The sequence below is a fragment of the Mustela putorius genome, unplaced genomic scaffold (assembly GCF_011764305.1).
Source record: "Mustela putorius furo isolate JIRA1106 unplaced genomic scaffold, ASM1176430v1.1 tig00001332_pilon_pilon_pilon, whole genome shotgun sequence".
Classification (NCBI taxonomy): Eukaryota; Metazoa; Chordata; class Mammalia; order Carnivora; family Mustelidae; genus Mustela; species Mustela putorius.
Genome location: NW_025421696.1, coordinates 216050 through 231208, shown reverse-complemented (window position 1 = coordinate 231208; position 15159 = coordinate 216050). Strand labels below are relative to the sequence as shown.

The 15159-nt window shown below is 36.1% G+C and overlaps 1 protein-coding gene across 1 annotated transcript in view; it reads right to left on the bottom strand.

The window, feature by feature from the left end:
* VAMP7 (vesicle associated membrane protein 7) overlaps positions 1-15159 on the bottom strand; it is a 43732-nt gene that overhangs the window by 12711 nt on the left and 15862 nt on the right. The window contains exons 4-5 of the mRNA XM_004779279.3: positions 13106-13243; positions 10143-10233 (exon numbers count right to left, since the gene is read on the bottom strand). Of these exons, the coding sequence (XP_004779336.1) occupies positions 10143-10233; positions 13106-13243 (229 nt within the window). The remainder of the gene's footprint in view (positions 1-10142; positions 10234-13105; positions 13244-15159) is intronic.

Here is a 15159-nt window from a genome sequence, read left to right as displayed (position 1 = left end):
CAGCCTCTTTGGAGAACAGTGTGGAGATTCCTCAGGAAATTAAAAATAGAACTTCCCTATGACCCTGCAGCTGCACTCCTGGGTATTTACCCCAAAGATACAGATGTCGTGAAAAGAAGGGCCATCTGTACCCCAATGTTTATAGAAGCAATGGCCACGGCCACCAAACTGTGGAAAGAACCAAGATGCCCTTCAACGGATGAATGGATAAGGAAGATGTGGTCCATATACACTATGGAGTATTATGCCTCCATCAGAAAGGACGAATACCCAACTTTTGTAGCAACATGGGCGGGACTGGAAGAGATTAGGCTGAGTGAAATAAGTCAAGCAGAGAGAGTCAATTATCATATGGTTTCACTTATTTGTGGAGCATAACAAATAGCATGGAGGACATGGGGAGTTAGGAGAAGGGAGTGGGGGGAAATTGGAAGGGGAGGTGAACCATGAGAGACTATGGACTCTGAAAAACAATCTGAGGGGTTTGAAGTGGCGGGGGGGTGGGAGGTTGGATAAACCAGGTGGTGGGTATTATAGAGGGCACGGATTGCATGGTGCACTGGGTGTGGTGCAAAAATAATGAATACTGTTATGCTGAAAATAAAAAATAAATTTAAAAAAAGTATTCCAATTTGCAGTGAAGAAGTCAAACTCTGTCTCTTCAAAATATCTGTTCTGAAAAACTTAAGCTGCCAAAGAAACACACAGAAAAACAACAAAATCAGGAAAGCACTACATGAACAAAATCTGAGATGTAACAGAGAGACAGAAGTCATAACAAAGAATCAAACAAATTCTGGAGGTGAAGAATGAATGAGATGAAAAATTCAATAGAAAACATCTACCTCAAAGTAATCTAAATGGAAGACATAATAAGTGAGCTAGAGGATAGGAACTTTAAGACAGACAACCCAGGGGACAGCAAACAGAAAATAATGAAAAATAATCCAAAAAGCCTGTAAGATCAAAGGGACTCCATCAAACACACACATATTAGAATAACTGGGTTCCAGGAGTAAATAAGAGGGGCAACAAGACAGAAAGCTTATTTAAAGAAATAATAGTGGAAAACTTTCCAAATCTGGAGAGAGACCTGGACATCTAAGTTTATAAAGGTAAGAGATCACCCTATTATCTCAATGCAAAAAGACCTCCTTAAGATACATCATAATAAAACTGTCAAAAATCAAAGATAAAGACAGACTCCTAAAAGCAGCCAGAGGAAAAATAAAACTATAACCTACAAATATAATCCTATTATGCTATGAATGGATTTTGCAGCAGAGACCCTAAAGGCCAGAAACAAATGTGAAATAATATATCCAAAGTGTTGAAAGAAAAAACTGCCAGCCAAGAATAGTCTATATGACAAAGTTATCCTTAAACATGAAAGAGAAATAAGATATCCTCAGACAAATAAAAGCTAAGGGAGTTCATTACCACTAGACTTGCCATGCAAGAAATTCTAAAAGGAAAAGACACTAGTGACATGAAAACACAGAAAAGGGTTTAATACACTGGTAAAGTTTAAATGTACAGACTTAGAAAACTAATTCTGTAATAAGATGGAGTGTTAAACACTTAGATACAGTATAAAGGTTAAAATAAAAGAGTATTAGAAATATCTACTTTGTTGAAGATTAGTTGACCATAGAATTGAGGGTCTATTTCTGGGCTCTCTATTCTGTTCCACTGATCTATGTATCTGTTTTTGTGCCAGTACCATACTGTCTTATGATGACAGCTTTGTAATAGAGCTTGAAGTCCGGAATTGTGATGCCACCAACTTTGGCTTTCTTTTTCAATATTCCTTTGGCTATTCGAGGTCTTTTCTGGTTCCATATAAATTTTAGAATTATTTGTTCCATTTCTTTGAAAAAAATGGGTGGGATTTTTATAGGAATTGTATTAAATTTGTAGATTGCTTTAGGTAGCATAGACATTTTCACAATATTTGTTCTTCCAATACAGGAGCATGGAACATTTTTTCATTTCTTTGTGTCTTCCTCAATTTCTTTCATGAGTACTTTATAGTTTTCTGAGTATAGATTCTTAGCCTCTTTGGTTAGGTTTATTCCTAGGTATCTTATAGCTTTGGGTGCAATTGCAAATGGGATTGACTCCTTAATTTCTCTTTCTTCTGTCTCGTTGTTGGTGTAGAGAAATGCAACTGATTTCTGTGCATTGATTTTATATCCTGACACTTTACTGAATTCCTGTACAAGTTCTAGCTAGCTGAGTGCTGTGAAGTGTATAAACGCGGCGATTCACAGACCTATACCCCTGGGGATAAAAATACATTATATATGTTTATTTAAAAAATTTTTAAAAATCATAAAACAGAAATATCTGTAACTACTATAATTTTTTTTAACAAAAACACAGTAGAAAAAGGCAAATTGTGACACCAGGAGTATAAAAGGGGAGTAAATATGTGGAGTTTTTGTATGAAAAGTTGCTATCACCTTAAAGTTGACTATTTTATCTGTAAGATGGTTAATGCAAGGCCCATGGTAACTGCAAAGCAAAAACCTGGAGTAGATTCACAAAAGATACTGAAATAGGAAAGGGAACACACAATCCCAAAATATCACCAATTTTAAAAAGTGGGCAGACATTTGAGACAATATAGATAGACATAGAGGGTATCATGCTAAATGAGGTAAGTAAGATAAGGATAAATACCATATGGTTTCACTTATATGTGGAATCTAAGAAACAAAACAAACAAAACCAGAAACATGCATAAATAATGAGAACTGGTGGTTGCCAGAGGGGAGGAGAGGTCAGGGGATAGGTGAAATAAGTGAAGTGGATTAAGAGGGTCAGATTTCCAGTTATAAAATAAGTAAGTAACAAGGATGAAAAGTATTACACAGGGAATATAGTTAATACTATCATAATAAGTTTCTATGGTGAGAGATGGAACTACACTTATGGTGGTGAGCACTTCTTAATGTATATAATTGTCACATCACTATGTTGTACATCTGAAACTAATGTAATATGGTGTGTCAACTACATCTCAATTAAAACTTACTAATATCTTCTGGGATACACAGACACATACATATATATATATAGCAAAAAAATAAAAGGAAAAAAATAAAAAGGCAGAAATGGAAGGAAAAAGGAACAACAAAATAACAAAACATCTAGAAAGCAATGAATAAAATGGAATTAGTAAAAATTACTCTAACTGTAAGAATTTCACCAATCAAAAGGCACAGAGTGACTGGATGGATTAAAAATAAAAAAGACCTAACGATATGCTACTTACATGAGACTCAATGCAGATTTAAGTACACACATAGGCTTAAAGTGAAGGTATGGAAAAAGATATTCCATTCATGTGGAAACCAAAAGAAAGTGGGGATAAAATAAGAAGGTACACCAAAGATGCTTTAAAAAAAGATAAATACAGTCATTATATAATATTAAAGTGGTTAATTCACTAAGAAGATACAACAATTTTAAATATATATGCACACAGGGGTGTGCGTTGCTCAGTTGGTTAAGTATGCGTCCAACTCTTGATTTCAGCTCAGTTCATGGTCTCAGGATTATGGTATTGAGCCCCCCATCGGGCTCTGTGCTCAGCAGGGAGTCTGCTTGGGACTCCCTCTCTCCCTCTCTCTCTGCCTCTCCCCCTACTCTCACACTCTCTTTCTCTCTAAAATAAAATTTAATCTTCAAAAAAATAAGTATATATGCACACAATATCAGGGTTAGATACTTACATATTAAGATACCTAAGTATCTGTGGCGCCTGGATGGCTCAGTGGATTAAGCCACTGCCTTCGGCTTGGATAATGATCTCGGGGTCCTGGGATTGAGCCCCGCATCTGCCTCAGCATTCCTGCTGAGCAGAAAGCCTGCTTCCCCCTCTCTCTCTGCCTGACTCTCTGCCTACTTGTGATCTCTCTGTCAAGTGAATAAATAAAATCTTAAAAAAAAAACACCCAAAACCTAAGTATCTTAATATTAGCAGATCTGAAGGAAGATAATAATACAATAATAGCAGGCGACTTCAATACACCTCTTTCTAGCAATGGCTAACATCCAGACAGAAATCAACAAGGAAACATGACTTAAACCATATAAGTGGTCATAACAGGCATACACAGAACATTCCATCCAACAGCAGCAGAATATACATTCTTCTCAAGTGCACAAGGAACATTCTCCAGGATACGTCAGATGATAGGACACAAAACAAGTCTTAACAATTTTAGGAAGAAAATCATACCAAGTTTCTTTTCCAACCACAGTAGTATGATACTAGAAATCAACAAGCAGAAAGCTGGAAAATCTACAAATATGTGGAAGCTAAATAACACACTCCTGAACAAACAATGGATTAAAGAAAAAAATCAAAAGGAACCAGAAACAAGAAAAAACTAAGCCCAAAGTTAGTGGAAGGAAGGAAATAAAGAAAGACCAAGGTGGAAATTAATGAAATAGAAACCAGAAAAATAGAAAAGATAAACAAAACTGATGGCTGATGGCTGGGTTTTTTTTTTTTTTTTGAATCAACAAAATTGACAAACCTCTAGCTAGACTAAGGGAAAAAAGAAGGTTCAAATAAAATCAGAAATAGGAGACATTACAACTGATACTACAGAAATACACAGGATCATAAGAGACTCTTATGAATAATTATATGACAACAAACTGGATAAAGAAGAAATGGATATAATCCTAGAAACATAAAGCCTACCAAGACAGAATCAGGAAGAAATAGAAATTCTGAACTTTCCAAAAATGGGTAAGGAGACTCAATCTGTAACCAAAAACCTCCTAATAAAGAAAAACCTAAAACCAGATGGCTTCATTGGTGAATTATACCAAACACTTAAAGCAAAATTAATGCCAAACCTTCCCAAACTCTTCCAAAAAAAACCAAACAGGAAATACTTCCAAACTCATTTTATAAGGCCAGAATTACCCTGACACCAAATCCAGACAGGAACACAAGAAAACCATAGACCAATATCCCTGATGAACACATGTTGCACATGAACCAGTGCAACAGAACAGAGATCGTAGAAACAAACTCCCACATACACCATTGACTAAGATGTCACAAGAGAGCCAAGAATACTCACTAGGGAAAAGACAGTCTCTTCAACAAATAATGCTGGGAAAACTGGATACCACATGCAGAAAACTAAAATTGGATTCCTTACAACACCTCCCAAAAAATAACTTGAAATGGATTAAAGACTCAAATTCCAAGACTAAAACTATTAAATTCCTAGAAGAAAACACAAAGGAGAAGGTTTTTGACACTCGTCCTCAAGCAAAACGCAACAAGTGGAACTACATCAAACTAAAACAGCTTCTGACCAGCAAAATAAACAATCAACAAAATGAAAAGGTAATCTACAGAATGGAAGAAAATATTTATAAACCATATACTAGATAAGGGGTTAATATCTAAAATAAGGAATCCATACAACTCAGTTAACAACAACAAAAAAACACTTATTAAAAATGGGCAAAGGAACTGAATAGACACTTTTCCAAAGAAGACATCCGGATGGCCAACAGACACATGAAATGTTGCTCAACATCACTAATCTTCAGGGACAGGCAAATCAAAGCCACAATGAGATACTGTGGATATCACACCTGTTTGAATAGCTATCATCAAGAAGACAAGAAATCACAAGTGTTGGTGAGGATGTGGAGAGAAGGAAACCCTTATGTGCTGTTGGTGGGAATATAAACTGGTTCAGCCACTATGGAAAATAGTATAAAGGTTCCTCAAAAAATTAAAAATACGGGGTGTCTGGGTAGCTCTGTTGATGAAGTGGCTGCTTTCTGCTCAGATCATGATCCCAGGGTCCTGGGATTGAGCCCAGCATCGGGCTCCCTGCTCAGCGGGGAGCCTGCTTCTCCCTCTCCCTCTGCTGCTCCCCCTGCTTGTGCGTGCCCTGTCAAATAAGTAAATAAAATATTTTTTAAAAATTAAAAATGCAACTATAATATGATCTAGCAATTCTACTTCTGGGTATATACCCAAAGGAAATGAAAACAGGATACTGAAAAGACATTTGCATGCCCATGCTTAATGTAGCATTATTCTCAATAGCCAAGATACAAAAACAACCTAAGTGTGCATCAATGGATAAATGTCTAAAAAGATGAAGTATATATACATGCAACAGAATATTACTGAGTCACAAAAAAGAATGATACCCTGTCATTTGTGACAACACAGATGGATCCTGAGGGCACTATGCTTAGTGCTATAAGCCAGACAGAGAAATACATGTATTATATATTACTTATAAGTAATATAAGAATCTAAAACTGCCAAATTTGTAGCAACAGAGAACAGAATGGCGGTTACCAGGTGCTGGGAGATGGACAAACTGGGGAAGTGTTGTTAAAGGGTACAAAATTGCAACTAGAAGATGAATAAATTCTGGAGATCCAGTGTACAGCACCAATTATACTAAAAAATACTGTATTATATATTTCAATATTGCTAAGAGACTAGATCTTAAATGTTTTCACCACAAAAAAAGAAATGACAATTTATATGACATGATAGTGGTGTTAGCTAAAAGCTAAAGTGGTAATCATATTGCAATATATATATATATGTATCAACATGTTGTACACCTTAAATCACATGATGTTTATGTAAATTGTATCTCAATAAATAAAAAAACAAGAACAAAGGGGGATTTATTAGCCAACAAGCAGAGTAAAGGGGTAGTCAGTAGATGAAAAATTACTGAGGAAAAAAATCAAGGGTAAGGTTCTATCCTTTTATTTACCTTAGGCCTAAACTACCCTAAAATAATCTTCCTAAAGGCAAGCCAAGGACTTATTCATCAAAGGCAGAGGATGAGGAACCTGATCAGCTATCAAAGGTGATCAGATATCAAGGGTAGGGGATTAACTTAAGACTGGCTCAGGTAGACGTGGGACACAGCCCAAGAATCAGGCCTAGTCAAATAGAGGGCTCAGAGGAGATGGTCCAACACTTGGTCAAGCAGTCTTTGGCATGTAAGATCTATATGCCAAAAGCTACAAAACATCATTGAAAAAAATCAAAGAAGACCTAAATAAATGAAAAAACATCTCATCTTCATAAATCAGAAGTTTAATATTATTGAACTTGGCAATATTTCCCAAACTGGTTGCACAACTCTGAATATATTAAAAAATCACTGATAGTATACTTCAAATAGGTGAATTGTATGGTCTATGACTTTATCTCAATAAAGTTTTTAAGAAAACCAATCTGTTAAAAATCAAAGAGAGATGATTAGAAATGCTTTTGCTATATTTTAATTTGATTATCTCAGTAATCCTAAAAATAAATCATTTAAAAGTAGTTGACTTAGTAGTTTCATTTTCTGGGAACTTCATGCATTTGCAATAAAAATACAGTAGTTGGCTGATTCACTTTTGGATGAAATAAATAAATTTGGTAACAAAACCAGAAAAGAAATATTAGTTTATTCAGCTGATTCTCTAGTCTGCATCTAGACATACAATTAAAACTAAAATCAATGAAAGGAAATTACTTCAAATAGCTGAGACAAAAATATCAAGAAATGCATGTTTCTCCCTTTTATGCTCAACATCACTGATTATTAGGGAAATACAAATCAAAACTACAAAGAGATACCACCTCACACCAGTTAGAATGGCTAAAATTAACAACACAGGAAACAACATGTGTTGGAGAAGATGTGGAGAAAGGGGAACCCTTTTGCACTATTGGTGGGGATGTAAGTTGGTGCAAACAATCTGGAAAACAGTATGGAGAGTCCTCAAGAAGTTAAACATAGAACTACTTTATGATCCAGTAACTGTACTACTAGGTATTTACCTGAAGAATACAAAAATACAGATTTGACAGGAGACATGCTATAAACACCAAAGTTTATAGAAGCATTATCTACTATAGCCAAACTATGGAAAGAGCCCAAATGTCCATCAAATGATGAATGGATATAGAAGAGGGGGTATATGTATACACACACACACACACACACGTACACACACAATGGAATATTACTCAGCCATCAAAAAGAATGAAATGTTGCCATTTGCAATGATGTGGATACAGCTAGAGATTACAATGCTAAGCAAAATAAGTCAGAGAAGGCCACCTGCCATATGATTTCACTTGTATGTTAAATTTACGAAACAAATGAACAAATGGGGAAAAAAAGAAACAGAGAGGTAAACGAAGAAACAGACTCTTACCTATAGAGAACTCAGTGATGGTTACCAGAGGGGAGGCTGGGTGGGAGAATGTTACATAGGTGGTGGGGATGGAGGAGGACACTTGTGGTGAGCACTGGGTGCAGTATGGAACTGCTGAATCACTCTACTGTACACCTGAAACTAATATTACACTATATGTTAACTAACTGGAATGAAAATAAAATTTTTTTAAAAATGTTTCTCCCTTTTGATTATTAATCTCATTCCTGGGACTTAATCTCAAGAAAATAAGAAAAATAGGCACAAAATCATTTATAGCAGTACTGCTATTATAACACAAACCTCTAAATCAGTGCTACCTAACAAGTGTTTGCTAATGCTTCAACCAAGTCCCTAAGCACACAGTTCAGTCCAACTGACATATTCGTAACAAGATGTTCTCAGTGAAGGAAACACAGCACTGACTTACAGGCCGGTGCAAGCTCTTTGGTTATAAAACAATATGTGGAGTAACATTGCTCTTAAGAACCGAAGTGTCCAAAATAAGGACGGCTCTAACCTATAATATAACCCAATGAAATACTGTATGAGCATAAAGTAGATTAATGATAGCTAACAATAATTCAGCTCTTAGTACTGTACTAGGCACCGTACAAGATGCTTTACATACATTATCTCCTTTATCCTGGTGACCTTAGGTTCTACCATCTCCTTTTTGCAGATTAGGAAACAAAGCTCAAAGAAGTCAGAGGACTGACCAAGGACTACCAGCAGGCTGGAAGTGAAATCAGGACTCAAACCCAGGCAAATATGACTCCAAATCTTGGTCACTATATTATATAGCCTCAACAAAACTGAATATAAGCTATTATTTTATATATATGTGTGTATATGTGTGTGTGTGTGTGTGTGTATATGTAAGATATATAAGATATATATAGATATAGATATATCTATATATTTTTAAAGATAAAATGGAAATGAACCTTTAGGATGCTGGGATCAAGAGTATTTTTTTCTTAAATATCTTTACAGCCTGTACCTATGCTAATAATAAATGTACCAGTGATTCAAATAGTAAATCCAAGATTATAAGTAAATTGACATTTATGAAGTTTGACAATGTCTCAGTTAAATATCTTACAAAACAACATAATAATTTTCATCCAATTTTATACAAGTCATTGTCTGAGATATTCCCCTTAGAAAGAGTGGTTCTCAAACTTCAATATGCATTCGAATCCTCTGGAGGGCTTGTGAAAACACAAATTGCTGGGTCCCACTCACAGAGTTTCTGCTTCAATAGCTCTGGGGTGGATCCCAAAAACTTGCATTTCTAACAGGTTCTCAAGGGATGCTGATGCTGCTGGCCCAGGGACTACATTTTGAGAACCAGTGCTTTTAAAAAACTAGCATCATCCTAAATCTAAATACAATTGCATAGTCAATTAAAAAATAAACAATACATTTCTCTGGATTATTTTAATGTGCTAAAGAGCTTGACAAAACATAGGCTGACAGAATTTATATCACAGTTCATTATTTGAAGAGTACAAGAGTTTTTTTGGACCAATTCTTTCTCTCAATCAAGTGCTACAAACTTTCTGAGGAAGTCAAAAAGTTATACTTTAAGTACCTACTGATAACATCAGCTATCTAAGTACCTCCAGCCAAAACTACTTTATTCTCAATTGCTGAACTGTTGCAAGAGTCTCGTAAATTATTCTTGGTAAGCCAACTAACAAATTAGAATGAAAAAGTCTTAAGTACTAAGAAAAAAACATTCATATAGGAGTCAGTATCATGGATAGGTAATATCCATATCTTAGCTGACAGTTTTCAAAAGTAAGATTCAGGAAGTACTATTTCAGCCTTTCTTGACTAATGTGACCCCAATCAAGTAATCTATTAACATTTTTGCATGTGGACTATGCCATGAAACATACCTATGTTTCTGACCATGATTCCTTTCAGTTCATCCACTTGGGCTTGAGTCTCCACCACTTTGTCTATGCCCTTATTCTCAGAGTGATGCTTCTATAAGAAAACAAGATTTAACTTACTCAGACATTATTTACAATAGAAAAACAAAAAGAAGAGGAATGACAGTAAGGAATGCTATTAAATTATGCCTGTACTGATACAAAAGATACATTCCATTTCACTTAAAAATTGTTATCAGGGGAAAAATATAGGCAGCATAAAAAAACGTTACCATGTAAGTGTACAGTATAAAAGTATCACCTTATTTTAAATAAAATAAATGTATTATAATATATCAATACATATATATACTTGAGACTCTTGGGGCAGAAGTACAGGTTCATATAATCTGTGCTCAGACAAGAAAGGAGTAAAGACCATAGTTGGGGCAGGGAGAACAAGGCAGGGAAAAGCACACTAAATTGTTCCCCGCTTCTTGGGTATGATGAGGAGACGCTGCCCCACCTTCTGAGCATCTATTCTTCTATCTGTTGGGATCAGAGCAGGCATCCTATTTTAATTGGGTTCTAATAGGACCTAGAAATCTAAGACATTGTTAATAGTACATATTTTGAAACTATTATCCATAGGTATCCATCAAGTCCCTAATATACAATATTCTAGTCAACTCACCATGCTAAATGCTTCAAAGAGAGAACATTATTTAACCGACCCAAAAACTCCATGATGAAGATGCTCTTACTATTATCTCCATATGCAGATGACAATCCTGGCACAGATTTATTCAGAGAGTCACACATACATATGGAGCCAATGACAACCTGGTTAAGCTGAGAGTTTTGCTGCCAGCTCACCCTTTACCTTTGACTATATATTGGTATATTTTTGGTTGGTGATGTTTTGTTTTGGTTTTTCCTTTAAAGATTTCATTTATTTATTTGAGAGAGAGAGTACACACATGAGTAAACGGGAGGAGGAGAGGAAGAGGGAGAAGCAGACTCCCCACAGAGCAGGAAGCCTGATGCGGGGCTCTATCCCAGGACTCTAGGATCATGACCTGAGCTAAACGCAGACACTTAACCAACTCAGCCACCCAGGAGCCCTTTGGTTGGTGATGTTTTACAGTTTCACATATATGAATGTTTTCTAGTGAGAAGTATGAAACCAATGAACTGAATGAATGAAGACATAACTATTTAAAGGAACTTCATCCCCAGAAGAATGCATATTTAGAAGTGTAACACTCAGGGCACCTGGGTGGCTCAGTCATTTAAGCATCTGCCTTTGGAGTGCCTGGGTGGCTCAGTGGGTTAAGCCTCTGCCTTCAGCTCAGGTCAAGATCTCAGGGTTCTGGGATTGAGTCCCGCATCAGGATCTCTGCTCAGCAGGAAGCCTGCTTCCTCCTCTCTCTCTCTCTCTCTCTCTCTCTCTCTCCTTGCCTCTCTGCCTACTTGTGATCTCTCTCTGTCAAATAAATAAAATCTTAAAAAAAAAAAGCATCTGCCTTCGGCTCAAGTCATGATCCTGGTGTCCTGGGATTGAGTCCCACATGGGGCTCCCTGCTCCACAGGGAGTCTCCTTCTCCCTCTGACCCTCCACTTCTCGTGCTCTCTCTCTCTCAAATAAATAAATAAAATCTTTTAAAAAAAAGAAGTTTAACACTCAAAAAGTATTAAAAAAAACACATGAAGAAGTGAAAAGTAAAGCATTCAATTACAATAATTCTTTTTTTCTCATTCACAATATAATCATAGATAGAACATATGTCTCTTTGCACTCAAAGTGTTTCATGGCTAAAAGGGAAGCATTTTTAAAGGTCTCAACATCATTAGTCATCAGGGAAATGCAAATTAAAACCACAATGAGATATCACTACCCACCCACTAGGATGACTAAAATTAAAAAGACAGACCATAGCAAGCGCTGGCGAGAATGCAGAAACACTAGAACTGCTGGTGGGAATATAAATGGCACAACCGATTTGGAAAAAAGTCTGATAATTTATTACAAATTGTGGTACATGCATACAACACTACTTATCAAAAAAGGGAACTACTGATTTACACAACATGAATGAGTGTCAAAACTCTTACACAGCATGCAGGACGCAAAAGAGTATGTAATGCATACTTCCACTTATAGGAAATTCTGGAAAAGACAAAACTAATTCATAGTGACAGAAAAGAGACAGAGCAGTGGTTGCCTGGGGCAGAGTGTTGGGGAGGCGAATGACTGCAAAGGGACATCAGGAACTTTCAGGGTCATGGAGATGTATTTTGAAAAGGGTGGTATTTCACTGGTATATACATATGCAGAACTTCACTGAGCTGACGGTTTGGTATTCATACAGATGAGTAGACTTTCAAATGACTAAGTTAAGCTGTTGAAAAATTACAGTTGCCTTGGGGTGCCAGGGTGGTTCAATCGTTAGGCATCTGACTCTTGAGTTCCAGATCAGGTCTTGAACTCAGGGTCGTAAGACTGAGCCCTGCACTGGGCTCCATGCTGAGTGTGGAGCCTACTTGAGAGTCTCTCTCTGTCTCTCCCCCCATTCCCCCTTTCCTTCCCTGCCACACGCATACTCTCTCTCTCACTCAAAAAAAAAAACCCCACAAAAAAACAAAACGAAACAAACAAAAAAAATACTACACGTGCCTCATGGGAGGACAGAAGGTTAATGTACCAGTTAAGAGGCCATTTGGTATACTGAATGGATTTATGCATTAGATGGGTAGCTCAAGTAGATGATCTTTAATGTCTTCTCCCATTCCTAGATACTTTGAACACTACATAGATAGTATCACTGATTATTTAAATTTTTTCTATCTGGGAAGTTTTATTATGTTTCCATTTAACAGCACAATCAGAAAAATATATTTGCAGGTCAGGGTCCCCTCTATTCAAAGTGCCTGGAGGTTATAAAGAAGGTATGAATCAAAATACTATATCCTGAAAAAGACCTTACCAACTGTGCAGCCAAGACACTTGAGAACTCGCTATTCATGGCATATGGGAGTGCTGTCTGTGCTCTTGAACCATATGTAGTCTGGAACCTCTTCTTTATCTCATTCAGAAAATTAAATGCTCGAGAACGTTCAAAATCCTGAAAAGAGACCAACACAGAGTTCAATCAGAAAGTAAACAAAGATGATATGATTGACAACAACCATAAGAACAGCTAACACTTACTGAGCAATGATTCCACGAGGAAGAACTAGCACTGACCTCATTTTACAATAAGAGAACAAAGGCTCTTAAAAGGTAACTTGCCAAAGGTCAAACAACTAATAAAAGAACTGCGAGTCCAATCCAAATATATTTATTTGACTACTGCCAACTGAAGATAACAGTATCTAGGTTAGTTGGGTTGAGGAGTAAGAGTTGGGTTTTACTTCCTCCATATCTTTCACAGGACCTGTGAGAAGGCCCAATATAAGAAGATGCTTAATAAATCCATAATAATAGTATGGTCTTTCACACACAAAGATAACACTACTGATACATACTTTGAATTGAGTTTTTTGAATATTGATGGTATACTTGAAAAGATTAAGTGAAGTACTCTTGTCTGGTCCCAGTGAAGAAATAGAAAACTCAACTCTAGTGAACCCAAATTTAGTTATATTTCTTATCTATTCCAAGCCTTTTCACATCAGTTATTTCAGATATAGCTGGATTTTTAAAATAATTTTAGAAAACACTGTGAAACTAGGGATATAAATCATTATAATGATCTCTATGGTTGACACTAATCTCCATTTAACCCAGGATGATTAGTCTAACCTAAGCGTTCTTACACTGGGGTCAGTGGTCCAAATTCAAGGGGTCCATGTACTTGAGTAGAAGAAAAATCACATTAAGTTTTAACTGAAGTTTTAAATCGAGTGTAGGTAACAAACCAGAATAGTACCAAACAGCACTTATGACTGTCACCAATGGAAACCTTTTTTTAACATACCACCAGTTACAGGTATCTCAAAATATCATTTATATTCTTCACTTCAAAATTATTAGTTCTCAGACCTATGACTAGATCTTGTCACTTAATGTAATTCATAAAAAAGCATACATATTACTGTACCAATTTTTAAAATACTCTGAATACTATACTTCAATATAACTGGTTTTGTTTATAATCATGTATTTCATACATTTCAAAACATCCTGGGAGAGGTCCATGAGTGTCGAAGGGGTCTGTGACTCAATAAAGGTTAAAACCCTGACCTATGGTAATCATGTCAATTCCATGCCTCTTTTCGTTGCTCAATTTAGAAACAAGTATGTAACCTAGTCCTAGCCAATAAGACATGAAAAGAAGTTCACTTTGAAGGATGGGGAGAGGACCATGTGCTTCTGAGAACTTTCCTCATTCTTACAATAAGAGATTTGAAAAGACACAGTTCCTCTTCTCCGGACACAAATAAGAAAGCATGTGGTTCCATGCAACCATAGGGGAATATACTAGGAGGAAGCTGACACTAAGGACAGCAGATAAAATGACCTTAATGGCACTGTTAAGTTACAGAGCATTTTGGTCTAGAACCTAGAATCTACAAATACTCAAAAAACAACTTACCAAAGTGAACTACAGGTTTACAAAGTTGATCATGACGTATCATGATCTTCTTTTCCAAAGACTTATATACATTAAATTCACTATTGACATGAGCACTGGGTATTATATAAAACTAACGAATCATTAAACATTCTATCAAAAACTAATGATGTACTACATGTTGGCTAATTGAATTTAAATTTTAAAATTCAGTATTGAATAAAATAACCTATTTAATATTTCAGATAAATAAATTTTGAGAGCATTTGATATCAAAGGGTCATGATTATGACCAATTCTCACTACACAATAGGAGAAATGCAGAAATTGCAAGAGGTTAAGCTAAAACTCTCTACCGAAACTGAGCTGATTTGCATATACCCAGACATCAACTCTTCTTGTCACTTGCTGCTCCATATGATAAATGCAAAGTACAGAAAAAATTTCTAGCTATGGACAGTTAT